We start from the raw sequence: 18,681 nt of genomic DNA, 5'->3' as shown, positions 1-18,681 counted from the left end.
CTCACTTTCTCTCTCTACACACACTCTCGCGCTCCTTTTTCTTCTTCAGTCCCCTCAGCCTTCGTGTTGCTTTGCTTCTGTGCTGGTGAAAGCGAAGACGAGACGGTGCCTCGACACGTGTCCCCACTACTAAATTTTTTTTCTTCTATTTTTAGTACATCAATATTTTTATAGTAAGGAAGAATGAGTTCGGATAAACCACATAATGGGTAGCCTAATTTAGTATTGAATTCGTCATCCACGAGGTTTTCACCTAAGACCTCTTAGGTTCAAGTGAAAAAAAATACCGTCAGACCGTATTACTAAGTGACTTTAACTTAAATATACTAATATAAAGAATAATTAATTAATTCGTTTTGGGAAAATAAAATTAAAAAAGGAAGAGGAGCGTCGAAAAAGAGGAGTTCGAATTCACGGGGGTTGTCCGCTCTCTTTGGGTTGTGTCTGCCACTTCTCCATTTCCCTTTCTACTCGTTCGTTTGCTTTCCCTCCACGCACCGATGCCATGATCGTTTCACCCGCCATCTCCTCTTACCTTTTTTGCCCCTCCAACTTCCATCTATTTTCTTCAAAAATTACCTTTTCTTTAACTTTTTTTTTTTTTTTTTTTGAAAAATGTTAGGCAGATTAAATTTTCAAATAATTTTTTTAATTTACAGAATGTGGTGACTGTCACATAGTCATTTATTTTTAATTTGTTAGTGCAAATCGAAACTCATGATAATTGTTTCTAGTACAAAAGCCTCACATTCAACGATTTCGTCCACCTCTGGACTCTGTTATTGTTAATGATATATATAAACGCGTTATGATTGAATTGGAACTTCACTTGGTAATATGATAACCATGTTCAAAAAAGAGGAACTTTTATTGACATCCTAAAAATCTCATTTTGCACTGCTCACAAGTTTATTTTTCTTTGTTAATATAAAAAATTTGGATGCAAAATGAGAATTTTGAAATGCCAATACAATTCCCCAAAAAAAACCATCACTATGTAAATATTCTCACATTTTTATGTTCATAAATATCTAAACTTCAAAAGGTTTAAGCTTATCCTTACTATATGGGCGACATTATATCTTAAACTATTAAACTACATAAAAATTATTCAACGAAAGCGAATAAATAAAAAACACATAACTCATTTTTTTTAGGGTGACACTCATTTTTTTTCAAATAATTTGAGTTTAAAACTTGGAAATATTTAAAATCAGACGTTAGTCGTATTTCTTTACTTATTCAAGTTTTAGCGTTAGGCTATTATATTCCAAAATTTGTGGTAGACACTAAAAATAAAAAGGTTTGGCAACTGATATATACATACATGAATAAAGGAAGCATTCTCTTTGCAAGTGGTGTTTTGATGAGCCTAAATTAGTCAACTAATGGGTCTCTTTGTATTTATAAATTATGTACGTGTTTATAGTAGTATCTAAAATATTTACGAAATTATCGATATTTTTATTAAAAATTTTGAAAATTCAACGATCAATATGAAAAGAGGGGGTGAAATGCAAATTTCACCGTACAACGACAAATATAGGAAAATCAATGAATACCGACGATATTTACTGAGTCACACGGAAATTTTGACTGAACCAATTGCAGATTTCGAACTTTTTTTTTTTTTTTTCTAAGTAATTTTTCTCCATTTTCAACTAAATCTAAATAAGTTGATATTCTTATCCCATTGCAAATTTCCATAATTTTCATTGAAAACAACTGATATTGATGTAGATATCGATATATCCATAGATATTTCTATAAATTTGCACATCCCCTTCTTTAGTTTTTTTTTTCTTTAAATTTTTTTTTTTAGAAAACATCTTAAAAAGTTAGACATAACATAAATCATAAAGACATCTAGTTCTGGCAACCAAAAAAACCATAGATCAAGATTTTAGAGATACCCTAAAATAGTAGATTATTTAAATCGTTAAAATACAAAACAAAAGGATCATGCTACTACAAGAGTATCTGCCAAATATTTTTCTAAAAATCTGTTAATAGAAGATAACAGTTATTAAAACCTTAACACTAGATATAAAATTTTATTCTTTTTGCAATTATTCACGTCCCAAGTTCCAACAAAGTGACACGTGGATCATCAGATAACATAATTAGCATCATTGCTGCTAATTGAAGTCTTAATTTGCATTATGGCTTTTGGTTGTTGCCTTGTTGGGATATCATTGCAGTAGTCCCGTAAAGTGTTGAGGACTTCCTTAAAAGTGGAACTCTTCGTCCTCTTAAGTTTTTGCATAATTCACATAATAACATTATAAAATATGAAAAATATGAGGTGACGGAGCTTTCATGAAAATTCTTATTTTAAGATAATCTCCTTAGCATTTCTCAACACACTATTATTGCATTCGGATTTGAAAGATCCTTGTATGTTCAAAACATTTATGACAAAAATCTTACCTACACTGAAGTTCAAGACACTAGCTAACAAACATTTAGATTGGTCTATCATGCACTTCTTTTTACGTCTCATACACCTTTTCAATTTTCGATTATCGGATCAAATGAATCGAAGAAAATTAAAAGACAAAAATTAATAAAGAGTGTGTGAAAAATTAAAATAAGTGTGTGAATAGCACCAGTATTTAGATTAGTGATATTTGTCTCTATTTAATTAGAGGAAACTTCGATTCTCATAAAATTAGCGGATCATGAACTAATGAAGGGCATGAGACACCATTATACAGTTCAGGCTCAATAGTTTTGGTTGGATGGTTTGTATTCTCACACAGTATCAGGCTACTTGGATCGATGAGACCGTTAACATGTTTGTCTCAATAATCACACATGCTCATACATCATTAATAAAATGAGAGATGTGTCATGTAACGTGGCATGAAGAGAACATTCACATTCAATATAAAAGTTTTGCAATGAAAATGCTTGAATAATCTCGAGTCTTTCCAATACCATGTCAATTAGTTTTGTGTTGAATGCTCAAAGTCGAAATTATAATATTACATATGGCATAAGCAGATTTTTATACAAATAAAAGTTAAAGTTATTTGTTTGTAATAATTTTTACAAATAATTAACAAAACTTGAAGTATAAATAAAACAACGCAAGCAAATGAAATTTGCAAATGGACAAGAAATTAGGTGAAGCGTTCTAAGATTGGTGAAATGACAAAAGTGCCCACCACTAATCCATAAATTACAAAAATGCCCATATAGTTCAAGTGCATCGAATTACTGTGCACTCAGCTGAGGACTGCGAGAACTGAAGAAGCTTAATTGTTGCCGTGCGGTACAGCAGCACGGCCGTCCGTACAGTCCCTCCTCCTCCTCACGATTCCCAATGAAAACCCTAATTTCTCACTTCACTATCAATTGTTCGAATCCCCAATCTTTGCCATCGGCTTTCATCTTCCATTTTCCGTCACTTTTTAAGGGAAGCCAGAACTTTCTTCAATTTTCTCGCAGAAAATGGTCTTGCAATCCCGGAACCTTTAGATTCTCTTCCGTCGGAGCTAAGTGTGCTTCTGAATCGGCGAGTTACGGCGGGTGGGACGACTTCAGATTAGCCGGCGGCTCGTGTCCCTCTGGTGAGTCCGATCAGTTTCGTCAGTTTCTGAATTCTATAGGAATCGACGACAAGAAACATGTTTTCGTGTTTTTGTTAGGCCTTGTGTGTGCTTTCGCCATTTCTAGAGTTAGGGTTTCTTCTATTGTTGTGTTTCCAGCGTCGATTTTAGTTTTCGCAATTGGGTTTTCGTTTGGATTTGTTCGTGGAGGCGTTGGTGAAGTGAGGTTAATTGGAGATAAGAGAAGGGGAAGGGAAGAAAATTTAATTGCTAAATCTGATAAATTGAGGAAATTGGTGGAAATTTTCGATGAATTCCATGTTAAAGTTGGTAATTTGAAGTATGATATACAAAAAGCTATTGATTGTAGAGAAATTACAGTTACTGATTTGGAAAGATATGTAAAGGTCATTGAAAGTATTGGTTCGTCGGTGTTGAATGCTAGGAATGTTGCTGATGGGTCTGTTGAGAACTTGGGGAAGTTCAGTGTTGAGTTAGCTGAGAGCAAAAAGGCGAGTAAAAGAAAGAAAGAGCCTGCTGAGATTGGATACGAGTTGTTCCAGTACATCGGAGGTTTATTTAACGACAAATTGGCTGATTCGAAGTCTGGTAGAGTGAAAAACAATGTTAAGCGAGAGACTACGGAGAAAGTGATGGATGATCAATCTCGAGGGAACAGTTCAATGCCTCCTGTTAAAGGAGTGGTTCTCGGTTCTGTTCATTCTCAAGAAGTGTATAGTAAGTCTGGTTTTGATGAGGCTGGACATGGAAGAACCAAAGTTGCTTTGGAAAATAATAAGATGAGTTCAGAGGAGGCGGACGGGGGTCCTAACAGATCTACAGCTAGAAAAGTGTTTAATTATCAGAATAATGGGTTGCAAAGCAATGGTCACGTGTCTATGAAGATGGATGCTAGTAATCACGCTGAAACATGGGAATCCCCTGAAAGTCTACTTGATTCTGTAGATTTCGGTGTCAGAACAAAACAGATGGACGATAAATCTAATGGGGTTTACAGGCCTTCTAATATCAGGGGAAAAAATGTGAATGGAACTTATGAGTTTCATAGTAGAGAAGAGAAAGTAAATCGCAATGACGATTCCCAGTTTGGTGATCACCTGCCTGGACATGAGAATGAACTACCTTCCCTTTCATCTTCGTTGGTTTTGGATGATATATTATTTGACAGGTATGTTACAGAAGCTAATGATCTTCTAAAACAAGCAAAGGAATTTATAAGGGTCAGACACAATGAAGAGCGTGCAGAGATCGTATTATACAGGTCAGCCAAATTACTGTCCAAAGCCATAGCTATGAAGCCCATGAGTTTATTGGCTGTGGGCCAGTTAGGCAACACTTGCCTTCTTCATGGAGAATTAAAATTAAGGATTAGTTGCGAGTTGAGAATGCACCTTTCAAGAAGTGACCCCTTATCGGTTGAGAAATGGATTAGAATGCAGGATAAAGTCACAAGTAAAGATGACATTGCATCGGTCCTCATTAATGTTTGTGAAGAGTGCGAGGAACTTCTTGTGGAAGCAGGCAGAAGGTATAGAATGGCGTTATCAATTGACGGGAATGATGTGAGAGCACTATACAATTGGGGTCTTGCTCTTACCTTCCGTGCACAGTTGATTGCAGATATTGGACCGGTAAGAACTTAACAAAACTTTGAGCATTTTTTTTCCTTCAAATTTTGCTTATCATTGAAGGTTGAGGAACTCTTAACATTGCTCAGTTGTGTAAGCCACGTTATGGTCAGTTGAATTACACTTTAAACCCTTTCTTCTGTGGATTTCAGGAAGCAGCTTTTGATGCCGACGAACTGTTCTTGGCTGCAATTGATAAGTTCGATGCAATGATGTCAAAGGGAAATGTTTATGCCCCGGATGGTATGTTTCTGGTCTCCCCCCTCCTCATCCTCATAATTTTCTGGAAGAAAGTGTATAAGATATTTGATTCTATTTTGAATTTTGAAAACTTGCAAAATTACAGCTCTATTTCGATGGGGTGTGGCACTACAGCAAAGATCCCGACTACGTCCCAGTAATGGTAAAGAGAAGGTGAAGTTACTAGAGCAGGCAAAGAGGCTGTATGAAGATGCACTCGATATGGATTCGAACAATGTCCAAGTAAGAGAAGCCTTATCATCGTGCATGTTGGAGCTTGGCAGTAGGCGACTTTACTCTTAACTAAACCTGAAACAATGCGTTGTTGCATCGGTTTCTTCATTTTTTTGTTCCAAATTTTGTCTTTGTAGGCTCTCCGTGCAGATGGTGCTTCTTAGATATATTTGTATACATATAAAAAAAGGAAATAAAAGTGATGACAAGAGAAAATGGAAAAAAAGTTCACATTGGAGATGAATAATAATTGGCGGCCGAACGCTAAATTTACTAAATTATGTATGTAATAGGTTGATTGTGAGGATGTTACTTTTTTTATGTAAAATAGTTTGGAGCATGGTAAATTTATAATTGACTATCAGGTGGTCGGATCAACATCTGGGTCACGTGAAGAAAACCATCAACGCCTCGGTAACAACATCGGAAGAATTACTACAACCACAACTTCAGGAGTGTGATTAATTGCATCACACTTGGATTTTTGGCCTACCATAAAATGTTTTAGATTTGACTCTCGTAAGTAGTAAGTTCGATACTAAATTATTATGATAAATCCGTTGTGTGACTTATCATGATCTCATGTCCCTATAGGCCTTGTTTTCTATGGTAGGTTATCTTGAAGTGAACTAGCTTCAAAGACTAGCTAAACTAAACTGTGTGACTTCATCTTCCGTTATTCCCATAGACCTCAAACGTTCCCGAAAAACTTTGAACATGCTTGCAAAGGTTACTATGCCGGACAAAGTCGCATCCTCTTCTACAACCCACACGTAACTCACGCGGTGCGAAAGCGCCTGAACCATCACCGCCACCAAGGAGCTCCACGGATAGCACACAATTGCCTCCCACCTCCTAACTAAACGTGCCGAATACCCTCCCCCGGACCTCCTTCCCCACCCCAACTCTTCATCCGAAGACGTTGAACAGATCGAAGAAGACGACGACATTGACATTGTTGACTCTTCTTCCATTAGCTCCAAGAACGCCCCGTATTTCTTCTCCTCCAATCTCTCTTTCACCAACTGCACCAGCTCATCTGGCGGACCACCGCAATCAATGTACGCCATCAGGTCACCTGCGGAAAGCGTGGCAATGGCAGCTGCCACGGACTCTTGGCAGGTGTTGAGGGTGTATTGGGAGATCTCCCCGATCACCCTGCCGTCCTCGTCAAGAATGGCAACCGAAGTTTGCTGGGCGAGGGATTGAGAGATGAGGGGCAATGAGGCCGAGGCAGGGTCGTCGTAATGAACGGCTAGGATGTTTACGGTGTCGATGGCATGGAGGGAGTTGATGGGGGTGTTTGAGGTGGGGCTGAAGAGCCCTATGTAGTTGAGGAGATGGCGGATGATGTCTTCTTGTGTGAGCCAGCAGTATTCACGGTTGTTGTGGAGGGTGTTGAGGGAGCGGTTGGGGAGGATTTTTCTTGCGGCTGTGGTCCAGCGGCCTTGAATCGGAATCACAAGGTTTTGTGCACCTTCTAAAACGAGATCAATGGCCTCCACCAAGCTGAAAAATTACAAAAAGAATCAAATGAGCAAGGAATAAAAAAGAGTACGAGCAATTCATCTATATGAAAAACTATAAACCTGGCGTGTGGTTCCAAATGCCTAACAAGGCCAGATCCTTTCGGAAGCAAAACCTCCAGCGGAGCCTCGAGCGCTCTCGCCGGAGACGACAAGTTCTCTTCTTTCCCCAAGAAGCATATAACGTCCCCCATGCAAACCTTTCCTACGCATCGGCAGTCCTCCGTGGAGTCGGAACTGCCGATGACGTTAACGTTGCTTTTTTCTGAGGAGTGGTCGCAGCTCCACACGCTGAGGCTGCTCTCGCCGAGCCGCCTTAGAGCCGACAATGCCTCCCCGACCGTGGCGGAGATCGACACGGACTTTAGCGGAGGCTTTCCGAGGCAGAGATCGGACGCTTCTTGCGAAAGCAGACGCGATGCCATGCACGAATCGAAAACTGAAAATAGAAAACCGAAAACCAATCAACCGATCAAACCTGAGCAAATTGAGAACAATTGGGCTTGAGGTTTGTGAATGTGTGAGGTTGGAACTTGGCGGGCTATTTAAAGGCGGCTGTTGCGGAGGACACGGACGCGGACTCGCGCGGATAATATTTTGTACGGAATTTGCTGTTTTTTTCTTTTTTTTTTTGCGATCAGCCACTGAATATTTAGCTTACAAAAAATTAATAAAATAAAGAAAAAAAGTGTCACTCGTTACCACGATCTGATGGTATTCTTCTTTATTCTGAAATTAAAGGTCTTAAGTTTGAATCTAGTAGATGACGAATTCGATGCTAAATTAGGTTGCCCATTATATGATTTAACCAAACTCTCTCTCTTTAATGTAAAAATATTAATGTACCCAAAAAAGAAAAAGAAAAAAAGTGTCTAGAGCAAACGTGCGGATTTGTACGCGTGAGGAATGTGTCAAGAGCAAGGTAATATTATAAAAAATATGTGTCAATTTGTTCTCCGGATTTATATGCTCTTTAAATTTAATTTTAGTTGATTATTTTTTTAAACTTTTATAATTAGGTAATTTCTCCTTGAACTTCAATGTTAGTTGATTATCACATGGATTTCTATAAATAGTAAATTTCCACCATGGCGTTAGATTTTAAAAGTTTTCATCCAATCCATCCATCTTCCTCACGCGAACAACATGATAACTGTATGAAGGCAAATTTGATGGATGAAATTTTTTAAATCTAAAGCCAGAGAAAATTGGCTATTTATAAAAATTCATGATGTAAATAACTAAAGTTAAAGTTCAAGGGAAATTGATTATTATAAAAATTTATGGAGTAATTAACTAAAATTACATTTCAAGAGAAAATTGGCAGCTATGTACTTTGGAAGAAAAATCGATAAATATCTCTATTATAAATAATTAAAATTCATCTAATAATAGTTTCTAATATATTTAGATTTCATCATTACACTGTAATGTGGTATTACTGAAAGAATATCTAAGCAAGCATATTCTCTATTGATGTGGCAAGCCACTCCAAATTTTATGGCTACAAATTCTACATGTTTAACCGCATTTATAGAATCTTTGCAAGGTCCATGTTCCAATATTTTCAGCCATTTCTTAATGGAAATTATAATGAATGACATGTAACGTTACGTGAGATACTCAATAAAAAAATATTGTGCTTTTGTGTTATGATTGGCGAGAGTATACTGATTAGACGTTTGCATTGATATTATTTGTTGCTTAAGGATTAATACGAAGCTCCCCACTGTTACCGAAATTGATATCAGGAGAATTGTATATAATTATGGTCTATTCGAGTCGACGTCGGTGATCATGTACAAAATTTGTAATTTACAAATGGAAAAAAAAAAAGGTGCAAAATAACTCACACTCGTTTTCAGATGTAAAGTAAAGACAAGACACTGATTAGAGAGAGTGTACTCCATTACAGACGTTTGCTCGAGTTTAGAGATATTTTTTTAGTGTGATCGATATACGAAATAGTACATCACATGTTATTATACAAATAGTAAAATATGTATATTAAAAAGTTAATAACTTAAAAAATAAAATTTTCCACCACTTACATAAAAACACGTGATGTACCACTCATGTTCTCGTTACAATAAAATTCTTTTTTCTCGAGTTTGAACTAATCATCTCCATAATTTAATGAGAGATTAACATCGCACAAAATTACTACTTTTTTAGTGCTCACTATCACTTTTATCCATTTTTTATTTTTGTTTGTTGATGAAGAAAGCTCATCATGTATGTTTGGTTACATAATACATTTTAAACGTTCGAGTTTATAACTTGTACACGTTCGTATCTTTACCATTTAATGTTCGTTTGAAAGTGATTTTAAAATGACTGAAACTGAAACGTTTTTGAGTTCAAAAAACATTTGAAGTGTTTTATGCAAGAAGCACATTATTGCAAAAAAAACACCAGTTACGTGTTTTTTCCAATAAGCACTTTAAGTACTTTCATAAAATTACTTACATTTTTACTATAAATTGATTCCGTAAGATTTTCACTAAAAATACTTTCAGTAATTTTAAAAACATTTTCAGAACGATGTCTTTGTCATTCCTTGGTGCTATATAGATCATCAACATGATTGTCGGATTCATAATTAAAGCATCCCTCTAGTTTAATATTTACCTATTTTCCAAACAAGAAGAGCATCAAACGAAAGGGGCTGGCTGTATGCAGTAGTGGGGCCCATTGTGCCTCACCTACCCCACAAAGATCCAAAAACAAACCATGATTTTCGTGGGCCATCTTTCGGGCTTTAATTTAGATCCGCTAATCTCAGCCAACGCAAATGATGTTTGATGCGGTGGGTGCCTCTTATTTTGGTCGATAATGCGGTGGGTGCGTCAGCGCTCACGTTTTGTGGTTTGTACGACATCCTCTGCGCCGTCAGATCAAGTAACAAGTCAAGCGGGACTACCAGGACCTTCTCCGGACCCTATCCTCCGATCCTCCAATCCTCCAATCTTGCTTGGTTTGTTTGTTAATTTGTTTTATTATTATTATTGTTTTTTTTTTCCTGAACTGACGGCTGATTATATGTCTGTATTTAGCAATTAAATTGAGAAGGTGTCGGATAGACGAAAAGTCAAAATCTCGAGTTTGTGTAATGCAAAGTGAAATCTCTATAGATTTTCTATTATCATATAATTTAACATTAATTTTCATGTATACGTTATAATACATTGTGTCAAAAATATGAGGTAGCATAGAATCTATGAAGAGTCTCACTTTTGAGATTCTTCTTAACATTTCTCTCTGCGTTTTTATTAAAATTGTTTACTAATTACTTTTGTTGTTCCTTAAGTAACCTCCAAACATGCTGTAATTTGTAATTAAAAATTTGAAATCTGACTCACTATTCCAATCTTAGAGTTCGATCCCTATAAAATTAAGAATTGAATTATTTGGAATGCAAATTTACTCATCACCTTAATTTGGTGGTGGCTGTCACAACTATTCTAATGGATAAAGTAAACATGCAACTAAAAGAAATCTCACTTGCCCTTTTGCTCCACTCCCGACCGCTATCTCCTCCAACTGCTGTTTAGAGAGCAGTGGCATGTTTCCCGACGTTTTTCGTCGTTTCCTTGGTGTTTATGACCAATTGTTCTTCTCTCTTGCCTTTTTTCTTACTTTATGCTTGTTGGAGAATTAGTTGATTATTCTTGTTATTTTATTGAAAATTTTAATGAAAAGTTCTCGGTACGGTTCATTTTGAGCTTTAAATATAAGGACAACATAAATGGTAAAGTGAACAGTATCATAATTAATTTTTAGTGTAAAAATATGTCTTTTGTTAAAGTGAACAATATCAGAAACTTTTCGTTAAAATTTCATATTTTAAAATAAGTATAGTCAAGATGCAAGTCTCTTTGTAGCGACGATCGTACTCCCAACCAGCAATTGCTATTTCGTAATAAACTGACTTGAGACTTGCCGAAAAGGCATTTTTGTTAATCTGGCACCGGGTGGGAGTTCATGGGCCAAGTTAGGCCCGTTTAATGTAGCGGGCTTTATCTGAATAAACAGGGTTTGTTACATGTGGGCCTAGTTCAAAGTTACTGAATTGGCGCCGTCCAAACGGGCCTAATAGCAATCGCGTCCAATGCCGAGACGGCGCCTAGTTACACGTGATGGTGCTCACGTACACCAGATCAAAAGGGCCTGCAAATCGCGAGCTTCTGGTTTCAGCGAATTTCCATCTTTAGGGTTCTTCTCATTTGAAATTCGGACTGCTACAATGTCAGATTACGAAGGCGGCAGCAAGGTTCTTTTCTGAATTCCGTTTTGTTAATTCGTTAATCCAACTTCTGAAGCTATGCTTTCTCGTTTGATTTGTCAATTTCTTCATATTCGATTGGTTAATTTGTCGAATCGGATTAATTTTTTTTTTGTAATTTTTGTTTTCCAGAGTATGATGTTTCTGTTTGTTAAAACAATTAGGGCATGAAATTAGGAAGTAATTGGGCGTATTTGAGTGTGAATCCCTAGAGGAAACGATGAATTTTAAATGACTTACTTGATTTTATTATGAATTACCTGAAAGAATGATGCGTACGTTTTTTCGGATAACGGTTTTCTGTTATGTATGTTTATGTGACGATTTTCGAATGGCTGAGTGATGTTTTGATTGCCTCAGCACAATTCTCGTGGATCAGAACGTGAGAGCTCGTGGAGAGATCGAGAGCGAGACCGAGACCGAGGTCAAGATAGAGAAAAAGATGGTGGCCGGTATACACGGGAGTTTAAGGATAGAAGTGGAAGATTTGACAGAGGGAGGAACTCGTACAATGGCTATCGCCGCAGTCGAAACGAAGATTTTGACAGGTTAAGCATGTGCTTCTTATTTGTTCTATAAATTACTGATACATACTGTGGCTTGAGTGTTCCCGCACTGCGTTTTAATGAAATAAAATATCCAAGCTGTTCTCATAACTTCAATTGCATTGTGGACTTAGTAAGTGGAAAAACAAAATTTTGACTTTTCGTTTGCTTGCATTGTATGTTTGTCTTGTAGGCATCGTGATTATGATCAAGATAGAGAAAGGAGGCATAGACATAGATCACGTTCTCGTTCTCCCTCAAGTGACAGATCTCCTTCCCGTTCTCGTTCAAAGAGGTAAGGGGAACTTCTACATAAACGTTCACTTTCATATTGTTCTTGATCATGACATCTGACTGTATTTTTAGTTGATGAGAAATATATCTCTCTCGCTCACTTAGGTTATGCATTTGGTGTTTAGTAATGTTGTTCGGACATTATTTTCTATTTCAAAAGCTTAAGGTGGTTAAAACATAGTATAGATGCTGTTAGTATTTGTCTTGAAAGCTGCATTGTTCCATTGTAATCTTGTTGAAATCTTTGTCTGCAGCAAGCGTACAAGCGGCTTTGACATGGCACCACCTGCTGGGTCTGTGCTGCCTAATGCTCCCGTTTCAGGTTTGGATCTAACTACCCGATCACCAAATTCTTGTCAAAGTATATGTAACACTTTTCATGAGTTTAGCTTCCTGATCTCCTGTTATTTATTTGAGCATGTTAGAAGTTATCTTTCTTATTGGTTTATTGCGGAAACTGAGAGCCATTGTTGTGTTGTTTGGTTGTTGTTGTGTTGTTGTTTGTATGTGTTTGCTTTTATGGTTTGGGTAAGAAGGCGACGTTGAGTTGGCATGACTACGTCAATTGATGTTCAAGGGAGAACCAATGGAACGATTAGCTGGACATTCTTCTCCTTCGACTGATACAGTTGCCATTTGGTAGACTTGCAGATATTTCCCTACCATCCCAATTGATGGAATTTGTTTCTTACTTTATTATTTCATGGTATATCTTAGGTATGAAATATTAGCTTTATATGTAATGTAAAGGATACTTCTGGGCTTTCAGATGGATTACATTACCAGTGTAGTTGCGACATTTTTTCCGGAAAGCTGTACTACATATCCTTCTGTTATTGCTTGCTCCACTTCTGTCAATAATAATAATGCAGGACAACTGTCAGGTATTCCGCAAATGATGCCAGGAGTAGTACAAAATTCATTACCTTTTGGGGCATCGCATGTACGTTTCACCAGTATAAGCTTCTATGAAATCTTGATTTCAATTTTTCATTTGTGTTCTTTGTGAATAACTTCATGTTCTTTTGTATGTTACAGATGGCTCTTCCTTTGATGCCAGCCCAAGCCATGACTCAGCAGGTAAAATTATTATATTTGTGTTCATATATTTAAATTTACATAGTTTATTTTTCTTATAAATACATGAACGGCGTTTTCATTGGCCGATGAGCAGGATATATATCTTTCTCTTTTGCAGGCTACAAGGCATGCACGTCGGGTATATGTTGGTGGGCTTCCTCCCTTGGCTAATGAGCAGGTTATATTTCTGGTTTTTCGTTTTGGATTCTTTCCCAAGTAACAGCAAATTTTTTGAGTCTATACTTGAGATGGACAGGGAATCTAGGCTAAAGTTTGATGCCTTTTGTGTCATCACTCTAGAATCTGGGGATTTACTATGTACATAAGGAAGCTCATAAGGCAGTATTTTTGTAGGTTGTTACAGGGCCAACTGCACTGGGTTACAAATAAGCCAAAATTTTGATTAAATGTTTACATTTTTTGAAATTCTTGTTTGCCTCTTTCTTGTTCAAAGTATTTTTCCTGTATTCCTTGCAAGACTTTGATGGAATTGATCTTTTTGTCAGACAATTGCCACATTCTTTAGCCAAGTCATGGCTGCCATTGGAGGAAATTCTGTTGGTGCAGGTATGTGTAATCATAGTCTCCCTTTAACTAAGTTCAGCATGCACCTTAATGTATTACATGATTCAGGATCTAGACCAGCAGTGCATTTATATTATCTCATGGGTTTTATCTGAGAGCAGTGTGTTTTCCAGTATCTGAACTTGCAGGTGATGCAGTAGTAAATGTCTATATTAATCATGAGAAGAAGTTTGCATTTGTGGAGATGAGAACGGTTGAAGAAGCAAGTAATGCAATGGCATTAGATGGAATTATATTTGAGGCATGTCAATTTCAATTTATCATTACAGTTTTGTTTTTTGTTTAATCTGTTTATAATTGTCATAGGGGAGGGCGTCACTGGTAAAGTACTGTTAAAGAAGAATGTGAGGGTGAAATAAGAAGCATAACTGGTGTAGAACTTAAATGTTATCATGTCTATCGGATTAAAGCCTTTTCTATTTTCAGTATTATCAAATTCATTAAGTTGGTTAACTCTATTGGGTAAGGAACCATACAATTTTATAGGAACTTATCTTAAATATGTAAAAAGAAATTGAGATTTGTACTTGTTGGTTATGATGGGGCTTAGGTTTCAGAATCTTTGGATAATGTTTTATTCTTTCTTTCTGTGTGCTCTGTGGGGTATGAAGGAAATATTTCTTCGTTGACATGCTCCTTTTGATTTATCAGGGGGTTGCTGTGAGGGTACGAAGGCCAACAGACTACAATCCTACTTTAGCTGCAGCACTTGGTCCTAGCCAACCAAGTCCTCACCTTAACTTAGCTGCCGTTGGTCTCACACAAGGGTAGGTTGACTTCGGTTATTTAATTTGAAGACTACTTTAGTTTCATACTCTGTAGAATTACTTTTAAAAAATTTGGTGTTGAGTTGTAAAAGTCTTAAGTTGTATTAATTTTGTATTTGTTTGGCAGTGCTGTTGGTGGAGCCGAGGGACCTGACCGTATCTTTGTGGGTGGGCTACCTTACTACTTCACTGAAGCTCAGATTAGAGAATTGCTACAGTCCTTTGGGTATGGGCTTAAATTTCCAGCAATCTTGACGTTCCTCATTTATGATAAATTGTATTTGCAAATTCTAACATATTGATCACTGCAGACCTCTCCGTGGTTTTGACCTCGTAAAGGATAAAGACACAGGAAACTCTAAAGGATATGGATTCTGTGTTTATCAGGTACATACTCAAATCCCGGCTTTTGATTTTGATTGTTGTCACATTTTCAATTGTTTGTTTTCTACTTAGTGATTGATTTTAGGCAGTATTCTCTCTTTTAATACATATATACTGTTTTATGATTCTTGGAGGTCACTCCTGGAAATCTGGTCAACTAATGTTCTAGAACTTCAGGATCCAACTGTGACAGACATTGCTTGCGGTGCTCTCAATGGCTTAAAAATGGGTGATAAAACTTTAACTGTCCGGCGTGCTACTGCCAGGTTGGTATTCTTTCAAACTAAAGGGCAAGCCTGATCTTTTTATCCTTTCAAGCCAATTAGATAATTTGAAACCTTTTTGCAATGATTTTACAGCAACGGGCAGTCTAAAACAGAGCAAGAAAATATCTTGGTACAGGCACAACAACATATAGCCATGCAGGTATGGAATACATATCCTTGGTTCCCCATTTATGTTTTAGGAAATGCATTGTTGAGTTATGTCTTTCGTTGTAGAAAATGGCCTTGCAGGTTGGTGACTTCAATCTTCTAGGAGCTGGAATGGCAACAATGGCTAGTGGTGAAACTCCCACTAAAGTCCTATGCTTGACTGAGGTAGTATCCCATTTGAAAATAAAGTTATATAGAATTCTTGCATTTTGTTTGTATAGTTTGTTTTGGCACCCTCCATTTAAAAAAAAAATTTAGGATTGTTTATTATGAGTTAATATTTGATTGTTCCAACTGGCTGATTCATGTGTTTTCTCATGATGAAGGCGATTACCGCTGATCAACTAGGTGATGATGAAGAGTATGTCGAAATACTAGAAGACATGAGGGATGAATGCAGCAAATTTGGTATTTTCTTCCTAACCTGTCTGCCTGTTTCATTTTTGTTCAAACTTTTGTTGTGTGCGTGGATGTTTGTATTTTGCTGAGCAGAGACGTTTGATTTATTTATTTATTTATTTTTTTTTTTTTCCAGTGAATATTTTAGGGATAATTAAAATTGAGTGCCTGGACCTCTAAAAGCGCTCAATAAAAATTTTCTGAGAATGAATTTGTTTTATTACTTAGCTTATTTTGTTGGCCAAACCTTGACTGTTAAACTACTTACCAGGAAAGAATGAAGTACTGAACATCTACCCGATGTAATTTCTTAAGAATTCCAAAATAAAATATTTAAAATTTTGGCTTCTGTAATTAAAGTTGGGATATGTACTGTACAACCGGACCACCTCTTTCTCTTGCTTTTGTTGCATAGGGGAAACAATCATGTTATACAGTGCCGCAAAACAAGTGGAGACTAAGAGATTTCCGTTGCTTGGCATTTGCTATGGTTATGATTGGAACTGAGGAGTTTCTCTTGTTTTGAATGATTAGGAACTCTGGTGAATGTTGTTATTCCTCGTGCGGATCAAAATGGAGAACAGATTCCAGGCGTTGGAAAGGTAAAACTACTGTGCTGCATCTATTTACTATGCTCTTAAGGGTGTTCTTTTTTCTCGGGGATTGAACATGTAGCTCCCTTCTCTCCATAATTATACAACGTTTTCAGGTATTCTTGGAATATACTGACACTGGGGGTTGCGCCAACGCAAAGAATGTACTTGGTGGGAGAAAATTCGGAGGTAACATAGTGCATGCCGTTTACTATCCAGAAGAGAAATACTACAACAGGGACTATAGTGCGTAAGAGTACTAAGCCCCCGGCCTGGGTTTTTATCTTTTTCTTGTGGTGTAAATTAGCTGTACGTTTCAAAGCGAACTTTCAGATGTGGGTAATGGTTGCTCAAGGAACCGAAAATCAATGAGTGCCTTTCGGCGCCTTTGTTCTCTAGGTGTTTTGATGTGTGGCCTGGCTTTCGGGCAATTTAGGTTGGTTTGTATCAATATGATGGTGTACAAACTAAGATTAATGGTGGTCTTGTGATTTGCCGAGCAACTCATTTATTTTCGATGTTTGTACAAAAGCATCAGAAACTTATTTTTCATGTTGATTTCCCTCACCGTAAACTCCATTCTGGCTCCCCCTTATTATTCTTTTTATTTGATTTGTCTGTTCATTCCTGCCAAAAAAATTCAATAAATATATTAACTTGTAGAATTGGCAAATTTTTGCAAGACTTGTTAATCTGACACGAAACGACATGAAAATTCAGGTTTCATATCAACTTGTTAATGAGTCGAGTCATTATCCAGAAAAAATATGTAAATGAATTGTGTCGTTATCAGATCATCTGTTAACAATCCGTTAAGATAATGGGTATGATATGGACATGTTATGGTTGCAAGGTCCAGATATTAGAATGACACAACCCTTAATGAGTCGGGTTGTTATCGGATCACCTATTAAGAATTCTAAAATTGACATGATGCAATTCGTTAAGATAGCAGGTTTGACATAACACGATCCACTAAAATAAATGGTATGACACGAAAACGATAAACACAACAAACATTTGTTTGCGAAGTCTAGCTGACTTAATAAGTTCTATAACCGCTTTCAAATGGTATATTTTCGTAATTTCAGCTTCATTGGGAGAGACTTTTTATGTTTGGAACATGGATGGTACATTATGTGTCACTATACAAATGGTGAGATACTTGTGTTAAAAAATTAACAAGTTAGAAAATAAAATTTTCATCTACTTGTATAATAATACGTTATGTCTCATCTGTATTTTGAGCATAATAAAAAATTTCTCCTTATTTAGGCTGTTGATTATCAGCCACGTGTATGTGTCGGGGGCGTGGGGAACAGTCAAAAGAGTAATGAAATAAAAGGTTTGATTGGATGACTCAGATCATTGTCACTCACAACACACATTTTCCTCCTCCTCTACCTTGTTTAGACTTGATCTTTAGTTTTGGATAAGAGCGTTCGTACAACTCAACACGTTTTGACTGTTTCCAAAATACCCATTCAGTTTTATCTCCATTTTCTAATCCGACTGACTAGGATAACAGATTTTGGTAATAACAGCCCGAATTGGCGGCGAGCATTACCATTGTACTTTAGCTGTTACATTACATAAATTTAGTCTCTGAAATTTGCTAGCAGATGAATTAAACTAAACAAACGAGATCTAACCATTGCACCGTTTTTTTATGCAAATTTTTAGTTGGTTTATGATCTAAAGGATATGAATGATGTACTGAAACATTATTGTTACTCGAAATTCATGCTTTTCTTTTTGGTATAGCAAAATATTACTATGTTACAATCGGACATAAATCTACTCTAGATCTCATTGTCTCGAGCTCAATGATCAGATAATCCAGACTATTCAAATTGAATCTAACAGTCCTCATTAACTCATTCCATTGACCTACTTAGACATCGAACACTAAAGTTCGAGGATGATCCAAATTTGTTACTAACTTTAGTAAATAAAAAGGATATTGTCATGTTGTTTATTACTATAAAGAAATTAATCATCTCTAACTAAAATGTACAAACGGACACGAATACTAATGTAAACTAAAAAACATATATTACATAAATGTTAAACTATAATTTGTTTGTAACGAAAAAAGAGTGCTTAGAAAGT

General features: G+C 36.5%; 3 protein-coding genes across 4 annotated transcripts; 2 read left to right on the top strand and 1 right to left on the bottom strand.

Moving 5' to 3' along the window:
* Positions 1 to 3,249: 3,249 nt before the first annotated feature.
* LOC137725810 (uncharacterized) lies at positions 3,250 to 5,955 on the top strand. The gene is made up of 3 exons (XM_068464605.1): positions 3,250 to 5,206; positions 5,356 to 5,446; positions 5,550 to 5,955. The coding sequence occupies exons 1-3, from the start codon at positions 3,329 to 3,331 to the stop codon at positions 5,744 to 5,746; spliced, it is 2,166 nt and encodes a 721-aa protein (XP_068320706.1). The 5' UTR covers positions 3,250 to 3,328; the 3' UTR covers positions 5,747 to 5,955.
* Positions 5,956 to 6,115: 160 nt separating this feature from the next.
* Positions 6,116 to 7,635, bottom strand: LOC137725811 (CBS domain-containing protein CBSX5-like). Its single transcript, XM_068464606.1, has 2 exons — positions 7,267 to 7,635; positions 6,116 to 7,186 (listed from the first exon to the last, which is right to left on the bottom strand). The coding sequence occupies exons 1-2, from the start codon at positions 7,626 to 7,628 to the stop codon at positions 6,313 to 6,315; spliced, it is 1,236 nt and encodes a 411-aa protein (XP_068320707.1). The 5' UTR covers positions 7,629 to 7,635; the 3' UTR covers positions 6,116 to 6,312.
* A 3,717-nt stretch (positions 7,636 to 11,352) lies between these two features.
* Positions 11,353 to 17,136, top strand: LOC137725333 (splicing factor U2af large subunit B-like). 2 transcript variants are annotated; one of them, XM_068463979.1, is made up of 18 exons: positions 11,353 to 11,476; positions 11,849 to 12,036; positions 12,227 to 12,328; positions 12,582 to 12,649; positions 13,212 to 13,270; positions 13,366 to 13,407; positions 13,526 to 13,585; positions 13,914 to 13,974; positions 14,106 to 14,233; positions 14,644 to 14,759; positions 14,887 to 14,985; positions 15,071 to 15,146; positions 15,321 to 15,409; positions 15,503 to 15,569; positions 15,644 to 15,742; positions 15,904 to 15,985; positions 16,511 to 16,578; positions 16,686 to 17,136. In XM_068463979.1, exons 1-18 carry the CDS (start codon positions 11,450 to 11,452, stop codon positions 16,821 to 16,823), a joined length of 1,569 nt encoding a protein of 522 aa, XP_068320080.1. In that variant the 5' UTR covers positions 11,353 to 11,449; the 3' UTR covers positions 16,824 to 17,136. The 2 variants fall into 2 exon arrangements, with proteins under 2 accessions (XP_068320080.1, XP_068320079.1); XM_068463978.1 differs by having other exon boundaries at positions 13,200 to 13,270.
* Positions 17,137 to 18,681: the final 1,545 nt, after the last annotated feature.

This window comes from Pyrus communis, chromosome 2, assembly GCF_963583255.1.
Source record: "Pyrus communis chromosome 2, drPyrComm1.1, whole genome shotgun sequence".
NCBI lineage: Eukaryota > Viridiplantae > Streptophyta > Magnoliopsida > Rosales > Rosaceae > Pyrus > Pyrus communis.
The sequence above is the reverse complement of the archived record's forward strand: the minus strand, read 5'-3'. Positions and strand labels throughout refer to the sequence as shown.